The 13,653-nt window shown below is 44.9% G+C and overlaps 1 protein-coding gene across 7 annotated transcripts in view; it reads right to left on the minus strand.

The window, feature by feature from the left end:
* LOC112556359 (transcription factor 12-like) overlaps window positions 1-13,653 on the minus strand; it is a 105,565-nt gene that overhangs the window by 76,405 nt on the left and 15,507 nt on the right. The window contains exons 1-2 of one of the 7 annotated variants that reach the window (XM_025225294.1): window positions 8,008-8,755; window positions 6,311-6,912 (exon numbers count right to left, since the gene is read on the minus strand). The exons of the other annotated variants lie outside the window; for them this stretch is intronic. Coding sequence (XP_025081079.1) covers window positions 6,311-6,406 — 96 coding nt within the window. The 5' untranslated portion in view covers window positions 6,407-6,912; window positions 8,008-8,755. Of the gene's footprint in view, window positions 1-6,310; window positions 6,913-8,007; window positions 8,756-13,653 lie in introns of those variants that run through there. 7 annotated transcript variants of the gene reach the window in all.

The raw sequence follows: 13,653 nt of genomic DNA on the forward strand, positions 1-13,653 counted from the left end.
GGCAAAGTTCATAGACGGTCTTCGGTAAGCCATCTTGAAGCGATTGAAAAAGTCAACCGGCAATAAATATTCCGACGGGATCAGCACCTTTACCACCGGATTCCCCGACAATTTTAATACTGATGAACCCATCTGCAATGCAGTCAGGACTTAGCGACACTATTAACTCTACTCAAGTCGTTTTGCCTCCCCGCCCCGGCCCTCCGATGAGGCATTCCACACACGGTTCCTGTACCAGCCACTTCATCGTCGTCTCGCTCTTTTGCATCCATTCTGCTAATCAAATTTAAGTGCCTGGATCACATCCGCCAATCGAGCCATAATTAACACGGTCGCCCAATCAATCCCACCAGGTGGAGCACGCTCCCAGAGGCTGGAAGGTGCCAAGGGAAGAGCGGAGGCGTGGCCAGGACTTCCAGCTTCAGCCTGGACTGTGAGATGCCAAAGACAATACCACGGTCGGGTGCTGCATTGCTTCAGAGGATTTGGCGTAGATACTGATCGAATTATCTCTAAGGAGTTTACTCTCTAAACCTGAGATAAAAACGAATTCAGAAGAACATGTCGAAGTTAATAAAATAAAAATTATGACAATATGTTCTACACACAAGGGAAATATTCCAAAATAAATACGATGTTATGAGCAGAATTTCTATGCATTGCCTTTTTTTAATGGTTCCCATCATGAGCCATTCCTAAATCACCCACCGTTTTTCTCACATTCACAAAACGTTTTTGTCATAAAAGGTGCTTGACAAACGCACAGCAATTGCTCCAAGATTTACAACCAGAGAAGATAGTCATGCATGAGCGCTGTTTAATACCTGTGACTTTCGCAAAAAAAAGGTGAACTTTGTTAGCAGCATGGCAGGTAACTGCAAGTGTCACCCAGATTTATATCACCAATGTATCGTGCCAATCAAAATACCCCACCACCACTTTAAAAAAAAGCAAAATCTCTCCACTTCCGTTTAGAAAAACGTTAAGTGGAGCCTGCAAAATGAATTTGTGTGATAAAGGAAGGGCTAGCAACCTTCAGGACTTGGATTAAAGATCTACAGCCATTTAGTCAAAAAGAAATCCACGTTCTCGGGAGGACAGCAAGAGGAAGATACACCATCTCTAAACAAGCCAAGTCTTGTATCTGCAGACAAGATGTGCGACAAATTCCTCGGCTCCAGATCGATGGACTCGCCGCATCAATTTCCGTAAAAGGTTAAGCCCTGTCTCCCACGCCACTGGAGCGTTAAGCTCACTCGCTGAAGCCAAGGAGAGGAAGGAACACAGCGGAACTCCCGCCGACGTCTTGTGCCACTTGCTCGGGCCATGTTTTCCCACAGGCCCTCCCTGCCTCCTGTTTTAGCAATAAAGAAACGGCGCGCAACATGGTACCGACTACCAAAGGTCACGAAGGATGTGCAAAAAAAAAAAAAAAAGCCATGGTTACTATGCTACCGAAAATAATGCAGCGTGGTAAAAATGTCGAGTGCTCGGTCCAGGACCAGGACATCTTGTGTCTACGAGGCTAAATGGCTACATGTCCACAAAAACTGCTTCTACGCATTCTTGCAATCTCTTTAAGCGAATGGGCAAGGGGAACAAAAAAAGGGTGGGGAGCACTCTACTGTAAGAACATAGTTGGTATCTCTGCTGGACATCTGGTTATTCCCTCAACGAGCATCCATTCCACAACCATCCTTTTTTTGTGGGCGATGGGAAGAAGAGAAGAGAAAGGAGTGATGTATAGTGCAGCAGTTCCAGACCTGGACCCATGACGTCTACACACATTTTAGCAACATCCACACACACTCGATAGAGCCATTCCACTCCCTCCTCCCTTCGCTTCACCGTTAACTGAGAGAGAGTGTGTGTGTGTCGATTCTCCAATCATGCGCCTCGCAGACGCTATGATCTCTTTCTCCACCTTCACGCTTCATGATCCGCGCCGCCAAAAATATCAATTATTTCCCGCACTCCAATTTGCCAGAAAATTGTTTTCAAATTACCCGGCCGCGCTTCAAGCCCTAATCTAATTGATTTCTCCAGCGCACGCCAAAGCGGATTTTCCCCCAATGGAAAGAACAAGGTTAGTGGCGAGACCGCTCGTGGAGGACAGGCGTAAACTGGAGAGAGGCCGCAGCTAATACAGTAATCACACTGCTTTTCTGACGGGTGGGGGTGGGCCGATCAGCTTCAAGTGTGTCAGATGATCACTTATGACCAGTGGTGAATAAAATCTCGTTACGATGCAAGGAGAAGCGAGTTGGTGGAATGGAAAGGGTGGAGAAGCATGAACGTGTTGGGCGAGAGCAGGGAGGGGGAAAGAGAGAGAGCGGGGACGAGTGGAGGTGAGAATCTGCAATAGCCGAGAGGAAACTTAAGTGTCCGTTGCAACGAAATATGTTTTACCAACAAATGACGAAGTGTAATTTGTTTTTAAAATAATGTCATCTTTCATAAGCATGTCTATATCACACACACACAATAAAATGCAATACACAGGCAAAAATTAGTGTCCTAATGATGCTCTTTTTGTGCAAACAATCTAAATAAATGGTATTACAAGTCCACCCTCTTCTGGTTTAAAATGTACACCCTATTAAGTTGTTCTTAACAATTTGATTTTATCTGTTTATCATACACAAGTTTCTTGAAGTACATGTTGTTAAGTTCTAGATAAATCCACAATTAAAATTATGATTATCTGCCCACCAAGTTCAGTTCAAAGAGATGTTGGCTGCTCCACAAGAAACACAGAGTACTGGTTGGATATACTAGAGACTTGGCTGCATCTTTAATTTTGAAAGTTAGTTGGTGTTTTACACCATGTCAAAAACATCTACTAACTTCCAAAAATAAGGATGCAGCCAAAACTGTAGCAAATACAACCAGTACATGTGTACAAAAAAAAGGAAGGGTCAAAAAAAGATCCGTGTCATCTAACTAGATTATAAGGTATTCGGTTAACATGATCACTACCAGCCAACGTGCAATATGATAACTTTTATGCTTTTAAAATTATGTTTTTGAGTACATCACAGGTTTATGAAATTTTAGATAGAAAAACTATTTATTGTGCAAAGTTTTCCTCGGGCAGAAACAAACTGTGCACACAGTTACTATGTCACGAGATGTTCTGCAAATTCATTTTTTTCTGAGACAGCCTTGATTTCCGAGCTAGCCTTGCAACGTGTTTTGCAAATCCGCTGGGCAATCGGTTTGGCTCGTATCTCGGGTGTTAAGGAGGTGCTTCATCTTCCGAAGAGTTTTGGTTTCCTACCAAAAACGGCAGATAACTTCATGTATTTGCTTGCAAGAAAAATGTTTGATTGATCTGACAGAAAGCCACAAAGTAAAACATTTCAAGACATAGCGTCATTCCTGGTGCTTAAGTGCATAAATATGTTTTGGAGTAACAACGTTATCATCAATGATGCCCACTTATAAAGGTCACTATAAAATTAAAACTAAAGTATTATGGGTCGACATGTTAATATATAACATTTTTTTAAAAGGTTCGTTTTGTAAACATGTTTGCAAACTTGTTCTTTTTTTCTCTTCCTCTCTTGAGTAATCGCCTTGTTTTAAACATCGACGTGCGTACCCGTTAAGGAAGGGGGGGGGGGAGCCAAAAGCTTGCACCTCTTCTATCTTCGCGTGTACATCCGTGGGAAAAGCCTTTTGATCTTGCCGTCAAAGCCCAGCCCACCCCCTCACCTCACCTCACCTTGCCTTGGCTGACCTGTGAGCGACCGGACCGACCGCACACGTCGCGACCCCTTAACTGTCTAGGTCAGTTCACAAGATAACAGACACCACCCTCATGGCACTCGCCAACTCTCGGCCCCCGTCCTGCTTGCTAATGGTGAGTGCAACTTTAAGCTGACCGCTATTCCTACGGTGATGTGCACAAGAGGGCGATGTAACTAAAAACACGTGAAGTGTCTATAGTAAGCAATACTTCGAGACTAGAACCAAAATAATAATAAAACGCTCCTCCAAAGGAGACAGGTGTGTTGGGGGGAGTGGTGGGAGGTAACTACATTTCGCTGGGTTAGCAGTATCGGTCACGAGTGTTCCTAGTTTTCCAACTCTCCGCTATATCTGCACCATTGTTACTTGTCAAAAGAAAATCCCTGCTGCAAGGAGAGCTGCAAAAAGGCTCTGATCGTGACGAAGACGAAGACTGGCGCTGTTGTTGACCCCTCCAATCCTCCCTTCTTTTGAAAAGCTAAGCAAATATGACGTACTAGTGGGGGTAGACGTAGCGGCTAACAAAGCTTGCTACTTCAGCCTGCCACGAGCAGTAGTGATCAGGCCTTGCATGGAACAATCAGTTCACTCATTTAAAAATGTCGTTTCTGGTCACATGGTCGAACAAGACATCGCTGTGGCAAACACAGTTTCCTTTCGTACAAAGTCATTGGTTGTACGCTACGGGCTGCACTTCTTGAGCAGCTTGTGCTTGTTAGTGGTCCCGATGGTCATACTCTGCCAGATCCTGTCCAGCCTGCTTTGGTGGCTCCCAAATACTTGATGCTTTTCACGTCCATCAATTGTTGTTAATTCTCAGTGCTACTCTCCATTCCTTATGTTTTCGCACGATCAGTCTGCTGGTAAGGTCTTGCGGTTCGGTGATAGTGCCTGCCACCACATCTATGTAGTCTACAAAGCATAGGTTGTATATGGGGCTTCCCACGATGGTAATGGAGGTGTAATGGTCATGAAGGGCTTCTTGCATGACATTCCCCCCCCCCCAAAAAAAAACAAAAAAAAACAAACTGTTAATGCATTTAAAAAAAAAAACCAGACTGACCATACCCGTATTTAAATATATATATTAAAAAGTCTCCAGGCTTCATGTGACCTTAACCAACGAACTCAGGTTAGCTTAGCTTTCCAGACATGCTTACAACTACTACCAAAACCTTCGAGAATGATGATTATTCTGGTATGAACCCCACAGTCTAGGCGGCTTAGGCTGAACGCTCCACGACTGGCTAGACTCTGCTTACAGCCACGCCCAACAATGCCACTGGTTCGACGTAAGGCAGAAGCCGATTGGCAACGTGCATCAGATCATATTACCTAATTGCTGGATGACAATGATGCAAGAAATGAAGATCCCTTCTACTGAGCCATAAAACAATTCCGCTTGCAGCAACCCGCGACTTACTGTCAAGAGTGGTCGACAGATGCAGCTTACTGCAGCCCCACACCTGGTCGCACTTTCTAACCTGCGGCCACACACATTTCACAAATATAGTGCCTATCGTACCTACCAATGGTGGTCGGGTCCAGCCTATCCAGCAACTCTGCTTTTGTAAACTTCAAGAGGAAGGGAGGGTTCAATCTCTTCGCAGACATAAAAGCAAGATACCGGTCGTAAGATGCTGCTCAAATGACGTGAAGCATAGCACAACAATCTGATGATAAGGGCATCGTGCGCTGGTGGGGAGACGCTCTCCACCTTTACCCTCAGCTAAATGATAGTGGGAAAAAAATTTTCCCTGCTTTCAATCTAATGCACAACTGCACTGCAACAAGCAGCTACATGCAAAACGTACACACAGCCTGAAAGTCCCCGACAGGTATCTAGCAAACCCCTTTACGACTTTTCAATGTTTGCAGCACTAACAAGCAAACCTCCCCAGAATTTATCAGACCATTTTTGGTTAGAATTACGATAACTCTAGTTCGCTGATTGGTACTGACTCCTCAGCAGTCAATGCCAGAAGGAAAGCCGGTTGCATTCCTCACGAGGCCACGAATCCCGATGGACAGACTTGGTGGATGACTAGCATCACCGTAGCAAACACCTCTCTGATAATAACAGAGACGATATTAAAAACGACTGATGACCAGTAACGATAAGATGTCATTTTGGATCGGCTATCGCTCAGTCTACCTTGTTCAGGTCTGCTCACAGCTGTTAGAGGACTTAGATCTAAAGATGCGCGTCTTTCTCTTTCACACACACACGCGTACGTACGTGGGAAAGAAAAAACAGGAAAATTATGGAAGATTAAAAAAAAAAAAAAAATTCACATAACACCAGCATCACAATGTATCTACATTCCCACTTTTTTAGGACAGTCATTCTTAATCCCTCATCATCAATATTTACCTAACGGTATTAGAGACTGTTGACAAGACCCTAACGAAAATCTTGCGGTATCAAAGAAAGCTCTATACGGTAGAAATTTTTATCCTACACACACACACAAATCATTGCGAGATTTAAGCATAAATAATCATCAGAAAAATCTTATTTGGTCAAATGAGATAAAAGAATAGCATGCGTGATTACCTGTGGTCCGTAACCAAAGTATCTGTACATACAACTCATCCTCTGAGGATCAGGCACAGGATACATAGAGTAGCCTTCCCTTGGCCTGGGAAACATGGCGGCGGCGGCGGTCAAATAATCCAAACACTAGGTATATTATCCAAAGATGCGAAATTCACTTAGCCACACACAGGCACAGAACTGATCGTCGTCATCCGCGGCGCATTGGGATTACAGATGTTTATGTGTTTACCAGCTTGAGAGCAAGCAAAGCCGACAGGTTTTCCTCTACACCAGGTAGCAGTCTCGCGTTATCCGAGGAACAACATCACGTGTGCAGGTCCTTGCTCTTTCTTCCTTCTCCACGATCAGGCTTTCCTCCCTTTGTCATCTGGACGGCCCTCATGGTTATTACAGTTGTTCAGTTTAGAAAAAAATTGTCTTCCTTCCACACCAACTGTGGAGACTGATCTACCAGATGACTCTTCTTCAAGCCAGTATGATTTAACAATCATAGCTACTAAGTTAATCAATTTTTTTTTCTTTTTATTCCAACACTTCGCTTAGTACTTCTTCCATACGCCTCTCTCAAGGACAGACATCTTCAGCTGCGGTTTCTTCTTCTATGAAACAGAAACATGCCAACAGACAGACTAACAACATTGCATAACCAACGTTTCACAAAAAAACCCATGCCCTTATTTCAGAGAACATTTTTTTAAAAAGAAAAACCACACAAAGTTCGATTACTCGCATTTAAAAGAACCACGCGGCGCGAGTGTCGCGAGCGCTCCGAGGGACAGAGAAGAGAAAAACTGACGCTGAGCCAGACTTTGATGAAGTGCGGGCCGGAGTCTCAAAATCCATCAAGTTTCAATTATCCACTGGGGGTACAAGAGACTCTCAGGCCAATTTCCTTTCTAGCCGTCTTCTCCAGAAATCATCTATCCGATGCCCCTGGAAGGATCGAAATCGCTTCAAATCGCTTCGTTCCTAACTGCCTGCGGGGGAGGGGATAGGGGGTCTGCAAAGAAAGACGGGGAGGTATGAAGGTGCGGAAGACGGAAGTGAGGCGCGAGAATATTGATGCATCGCAAAACACGATCGTTTGGCGAGTTTCTTCACTTCAGCTTGCTTCGCCCTGGCTTTCGTTATGTGGGCAATCGAACTTGTCTGCGATGATCGCAAGACGACTTGGCCAAAAAGGATTCTGTGACGATTTCGGCGAACACAGGTCGGGAAGTGACAAGAGAAAGTGCGAGGGAACGTGGTGGTGAGGGAAGGGGTAAATAAATCCCTCCTGCATGAACTGAAAGAAAAGATCGAAAAAGGGAAAGGGGCGTGCAATTAACTATAATGGAAACAACAGTCAAGCGTTTGTTGACTATTTCTTGAACTAAAGTTTGGCTTTTCTATTTAAAAAAAAAAAAATCTGCTGTCTGACACTGCGTTCAAACCTGAGGTTGAGGGCTTTACAAGTTATTTCTTCCTTTTTATGAATTTTTCATTTTGATGAACATTACCGATCTTGTCGACATAATACTTTATAGCTGATTCATCTTCCCTCCAGCAAGTAAACTTCCCAAGAAAAACAGCAAGGCAAGCTGAGAAGACGATAAAAGGTTAAAAAGGGGGAAAAGGAAGACTTCTGAAACAATGGATAAAAAGACAACAGACAACTTAAAGGCAGTGCAATCAGCCAGGTGCCGTGGTTTTACCTTGAGGGCTTTACAAGTCGCGACAGGTCGCAATGCACCAAAGGAACCCAGGACTGCTGTGACGACATGCGAGAAGCTTGAACAGCAAACAGTGTCGCCACAAAACACCTGCCTAGCAAACGCAGTGTTTTTTCTCTCGATATATCTCGAAACTAATTCGAACGAAAAGGCTTAAATCACCTAAAACGTGGCGGGCACACAACTTCCTAGTTCACGCGATTCATTTGGTTTCCTTTGCAAGTATCGCCATGCAGATCTGCAGCTACTGCGCAACGAAGCACAACAGAAATTCCTCTACACCATCCTCCACAACATCGGCATGAAAGACCGATATGAGGGGATACATATATATATCAAACTACCGTATTAATCAACACATCTCAGAAGGCTCCTTGTGTCGAAGAAAGGCTTCCGTTCATCACAACAATCACAAACGCCTCGATCGATCTGTTGTAGAAAGTGCGAGCGTTCTTGATGAGCTCGTCCAGTCCGAGAGGAGGCCGCCAGAAGGGTATCACACGATGAGGCTCACTGAAAGCTGTGGCCAACAGTTGACCTGCCAGACACAGACACGTTCTTGTTAGTTCTTCCAGTCCACTTGCTCCCCCGTGATAGGGAGAACCTAACTGCCGAGCAGACAGTCACAGCTTGAGCCTGCAAAGCCAAGGGAGCGCGTACCGTACTGCTTCTATTTACCTTGCCTCGCGCGAGAACGCTCCCGACATTTTCCGCCCCCTGAGCTACGTCACAACAGCTGCACGCGGTCACCCGAGGCTAGTCTACTTTAATAACATAAATGTGTGGAATGAGGTTAATCTGCGGTTTGAATTAATTTACCAGCAGTTAATTCCTCGCCGATATCTTCCTCTTGGCACAAAAACCTCACCAGATCGTATATTTTTGAACCCTGCAAGACAGTTCTTTTGATGTGATCAAACAGATCGCGATATACCGAGTCAAACTGATTGCAAACAACGAAGGCTGCTTATCAATCACGTATCGTAAAGCTGGTAACGTTTTACCACTCGCTCTGTCGTCAGCCACTACACGACTCGACACACAGCACGACACACTGTTTACTATCCTAGGGGCACCGCTGTCTCAAACCAGACACTCGCCGTTATAACAAGTTTCAAGACGCAGAACTTTAGTGCTCTCGCTATTTTCGCCTTTAGCCGGGGCACACAATTGTTTGGCTCAAGAACGGTGCTCCGATGTTTCTCCGGCCCAGAGCCTCCACACAGAGGAAACTCGGTACCTTGAGTTTGCCCCTCGCCACCTTTCTCGCCGTGGGCCCCTCTACCCCCTTTCTTCCTCCGCCGGCCACCTTCCCCAAAGTCTTGCAGGTGTGCGCTGGGCCCCCGCTAAAGCAGCCAAACCTCGCCAGGCCGGAGGACGGAGATAAACACCCGAAGGCATTTATGTGGCTGGGCCGCCTTGGCTAACTACTCACGACACCTTGAAAGTGAGGTGGGGGGTAAGGAATAGAACCGGGGTGTGGGGGTGGGAACAGCGTACGTGTGGGGGGAGGGGCGAGAGCGACCTCGACCGTCACTCCACTCCCCCCGACAACACACCCGGTTGACAACGGTAACACTGAGAACAAATTGTCACTATTGTTGTAGCAGGTCTAATGATACCCCTAACCACCAACCACCCACCTCCCCTTTCCGGTAAGGTAGAAAAAAAAGACCAGTTATGCGTATACCAAGTACCAACGCGGTACTTTCATCTCAGTTTCCACTTAATTTCAGCCACAGATCAGCGATTTTTCTCTTCGCAATCTCTGCAAGTTGCAAGCAAGAGCCGGCCAATTTGCCCGCCGAGATTAGAACACGCCTCTCATATGCGCCCCTTCTGGAACACGTGCACGCATTATGCCGGGGCCTGGCTTGTTGTCTCGCGCACTTCATGAATTTCAATCTCCGAGTCTGCAGCCAAACTTTCCTCGGGCTGCCATACGTACGCATACCGCCATACCGCGGAGATTCGCCAGCGCGCGCGCACACACACACACGCACATACATGCGTGCACACTGCCGACAGACCCCCGAGAGAAAAACAAAATCAAAATCCCAGACGATATACCTTGGCTCACTGCTGCTACCGTCTCACACCACATATTCTTCCACCTCGTTCGTCAGTTACCTTTGAGGTCAACTCTATAAGGAGAAACTAGAAATTTCACTGGCCTACCATAGATGAAAAACGCGCTTGGTTTATAAGGAAGCATTAATAAGCAGCATCTTTCTGCAAAAAAAAAAAAAAAAGTAGAGAGAGACAATGTGTGAAAGAAGCTCCAAAGACAATGGAATTGATATTTAAGAGGCGCAAACGGGCACAAGCTCAGCAAAGTGCTGGATTGCACCTGTTCCTCCCTGCCTCACGCACGCGCGGGAAACTGAAGCTCCTCCACCTAACGTGACAATTTCCCAGCTATCGCAGGAGCCTTGGAACGCCCTTTCACCTGGCCTCATCCACCCCCTACCTCACCACCCGTACCTTACACTCACGAACGTTACTTACCAGTTCCCTCCACTAACCACCACGCCCTTCCCCTTCAGGCGGTGCGATTTACACGACTACCCCAGGTGTCGGAGGGAGTTGAGGGGGAGCTACGACAATTATTCACGCACGACAGGGCGAAGTGCGGATGGTGGGCATTGGGGGTGAGGGTGGATAAACTGTGCCTTACGTCCGGGCTTCTTGAGTAACAAAATGCGCCGGAAGGTTTACACAGGTCTCACGGCACAACGCTCACTCGAATAATAGCGCGGAAAATAATAAGACCGACGCCGAGATACAAGTAAAGCGCATGCATATATGAGCGCTTTTGGTTACTCCATCACCCCACCCCTCTTTCTCCATGTGCACGCACGTGCAAACGTGATCGTATACACGCGGAAACAAGGCACTAACTTTTTTTTTGTGTGGTTTATCCTACATCTGTTGCTGCTCGCGTCTAATGCAGCCTGCTTCCTCAAAATCGAAACCTCCCCCTTTCCCTACTCCCACCCCCATAAAAAACCACAGCAGTGTTCATCACCTGAGCAACCCTGCCACTCAGAAGTCACACCAAATCATAAATCACACCAAATTCCACCTGCTGAGGAACTGCACCGACGCAACACCCACACCTCACCAGTAACTCGAGTCAACGAAACTTGGGAGAAATTTATATCAGCACCGCTTCACCTTGTCCGTAACCACCTTTTACTTGTTGGTGTGTGTCTGTTGGGGGGGGGGGGACACTTTAAGACAGCAAATTAAAAAAGTGTAAAAAAAAAAAACAGTTTACAAAGCTTCGCTTGTCTCATACACGATGATAGTCTATGCACTTGGTTTTTGCAACATAAATGCTTTAAGAATACATTAAACTGAAGAGTTCCATTTACACTTTTTCCGAAACTACTGGATACCGCAATGATGTAACAAAAACTGAATCACAATCTAACCAACAGGCTTTCATAATAATGCATACAATGATTTATTCTTGTAGATAATTTTCACGGGCATTTTAACTGGTTTTAAATTTCTGTTAATTCTAGTGAAGATAGATTCTGTGGTTGTCGATATAATCAAAGCACACCAAGTTACCAAGAACAGCAAAAATCCTTAAAAGTTTAAGAGTACAGATGCGAGACAAGCACTGTTCTAAATCTGTTCACCATGATCGTGCAACATCTTTGCCCCAAAATCCGACAGTCCACCCCCACCTCCCAACCAAGAATGGCCAATATTTGCTCTGTCGCCGCATTCCACCCTTAAGGAAAAAAATCGGTTTAATTTATATGAAAAAAAAAAATTCCGATTAGGTCCATACAGAGACATGCCCAAATAACGACACAACCCGTGTCTTGCAGCCCTTGCACCCCTAATGGTGTTTACACATTCACACCTTGGGCTCAGATAAACCTACTGCTAGTTTATTTCCTGCTTCGGTAGTTGCCCTGAGGTAACTCGCCAAGTGTCGCTTGGGCGTATTGACAAAGGACGAGGGGAGCAAACTCTGCTGTCTTCCAGAGAGAGTGATCCCTCCGCAAACATGGCCACCGTGACCCCAGCGCCTTCCGCGATACAAAAGGCTGCGGTCGACGGGTACTAGCACAGCTGCTATTACTGGCTGGCTGGCGCGGGCGAGCCACTTCTACGGCGTCACTATGGTGACAATCCTGTCACTCTGCCAAGTCCCGAACAGGTCAAGGTCAAGCCGGACACGCGTTGGTGTTGCAAGACAGAACGGCTGTACAAATTAAACCGTGTAAAGATTGTGCAACACGTTGTGTCACTTTAATTGCAAATGCCTATATAGTAGATCTTTTTAAATACGGACAAAAAACTATTTTTAAAAAATCATAAAAAGGTATCGTTTAAGGACCGGTAATCTCCAAACCATAGGACAATCTTTTGAAACTTGGTGATTCACCTTGACTGAGGTGCAGGAGGCAAGAGCAAAACATACTACTTCCGCTGCCTTTTGCCTTCCCTGATTAACTACCCATTGCTGCTTGGTGTGCAATGGGAGTTTAAAGACCAACCTTAACGGTTTCCGGTTTTTTCACATATCAGTAGATGTAGGCGATATAAATCTAACCTGTAAATTTCAGCCTGCAAAACTTATCTGTTAATTATTCACTATGATTCGCACCTGCATTCAACATGCGCTAATAACAGTGTACTACGTCATGTTGGTACATCATTCACAACACTGCCTGCAGTTGACACTAATCAGAGAGAAAAACAGTTCGGATTATTTGGATGCTGACAGTCTGCAATTCTAGTGGTTCTGGAAAACTGCTACATTAGCACAAGAAATACAGACTATCAGCATCCGAATAACCCGACCTGTTGCTCTGATTGGTGCTGATGGCTGGCACTGTTGTGAATGGTGTACCAGCATGACATAGTACACTGCTAGCGGCGCTTGTTGATCATACTTTGCTAGCAGATAATTAACAAATGGATTTCGGAAGCTGAAATTTACAGGTTAGGTTTATATCGCCTGTGTCTACCGATATCTGCAAAAAAATGCAGTGTTCAGGTTGGTCTTAAACAGTCCGACTACACTTGAACCAACAACCTTCTGTTTAAAGGTCGAGACAATAACTTGCTGAATACAGCTCTTTTCCATAGTAAAATAAATGTACCTTTTCAAGTAAAAATGTGTCCAAGGAACAATAATGCATATAAACATGAAACTTTTTACATTAAAAATAATATTTCAGTCAGCTAAGGTGCTTAGCATTATACTCAAGCATTATTCCTGATTATAACTTTGGTACATCCTTACTTTAGAAAGGCCCATGGTGGAATGACACTTTTTCCTGGAAAAGGGGACTAGAATTGGGGTTAGGAATAAGAGGTTGGGCTAAGGTTTGATTTTGAATAAGGTTTAAGCTTAAGTTTTTGTTTTTATAGTTTTATTTAAGCCATCCATAACAATCAGTCAATGCACAGTGAGTCCATCTAAAGTTGTTCCATAATGGGTAAATTAACGACTGTATATTATCAGGCATTGATTGGTGTGTGTCTCACTTTTATCCCATTTAAAAATGCCAACTTTCTGAGTTCGTGTTATTTAAGATATCTTCACCCTTTCATATTAATTATGTATACCAACTGTATCAAAAGGCAAGTGCACACAGT

Source organism: Pomacea canaliculata, linkage group LG2, assembly GCF_003073045.1.
Source record: "Pomacea canaliculata isolate SZHN2017 linkage group LG2, ASM307304v1, whole genome shotgun sequence".
NCBI classification, from domain to species: Eukaryota; Metazoa; Mollusca; class Gastropoda; order Architaenioglossa; family Ampullariidae; genus Pomacea; species Pomacea canaliculata.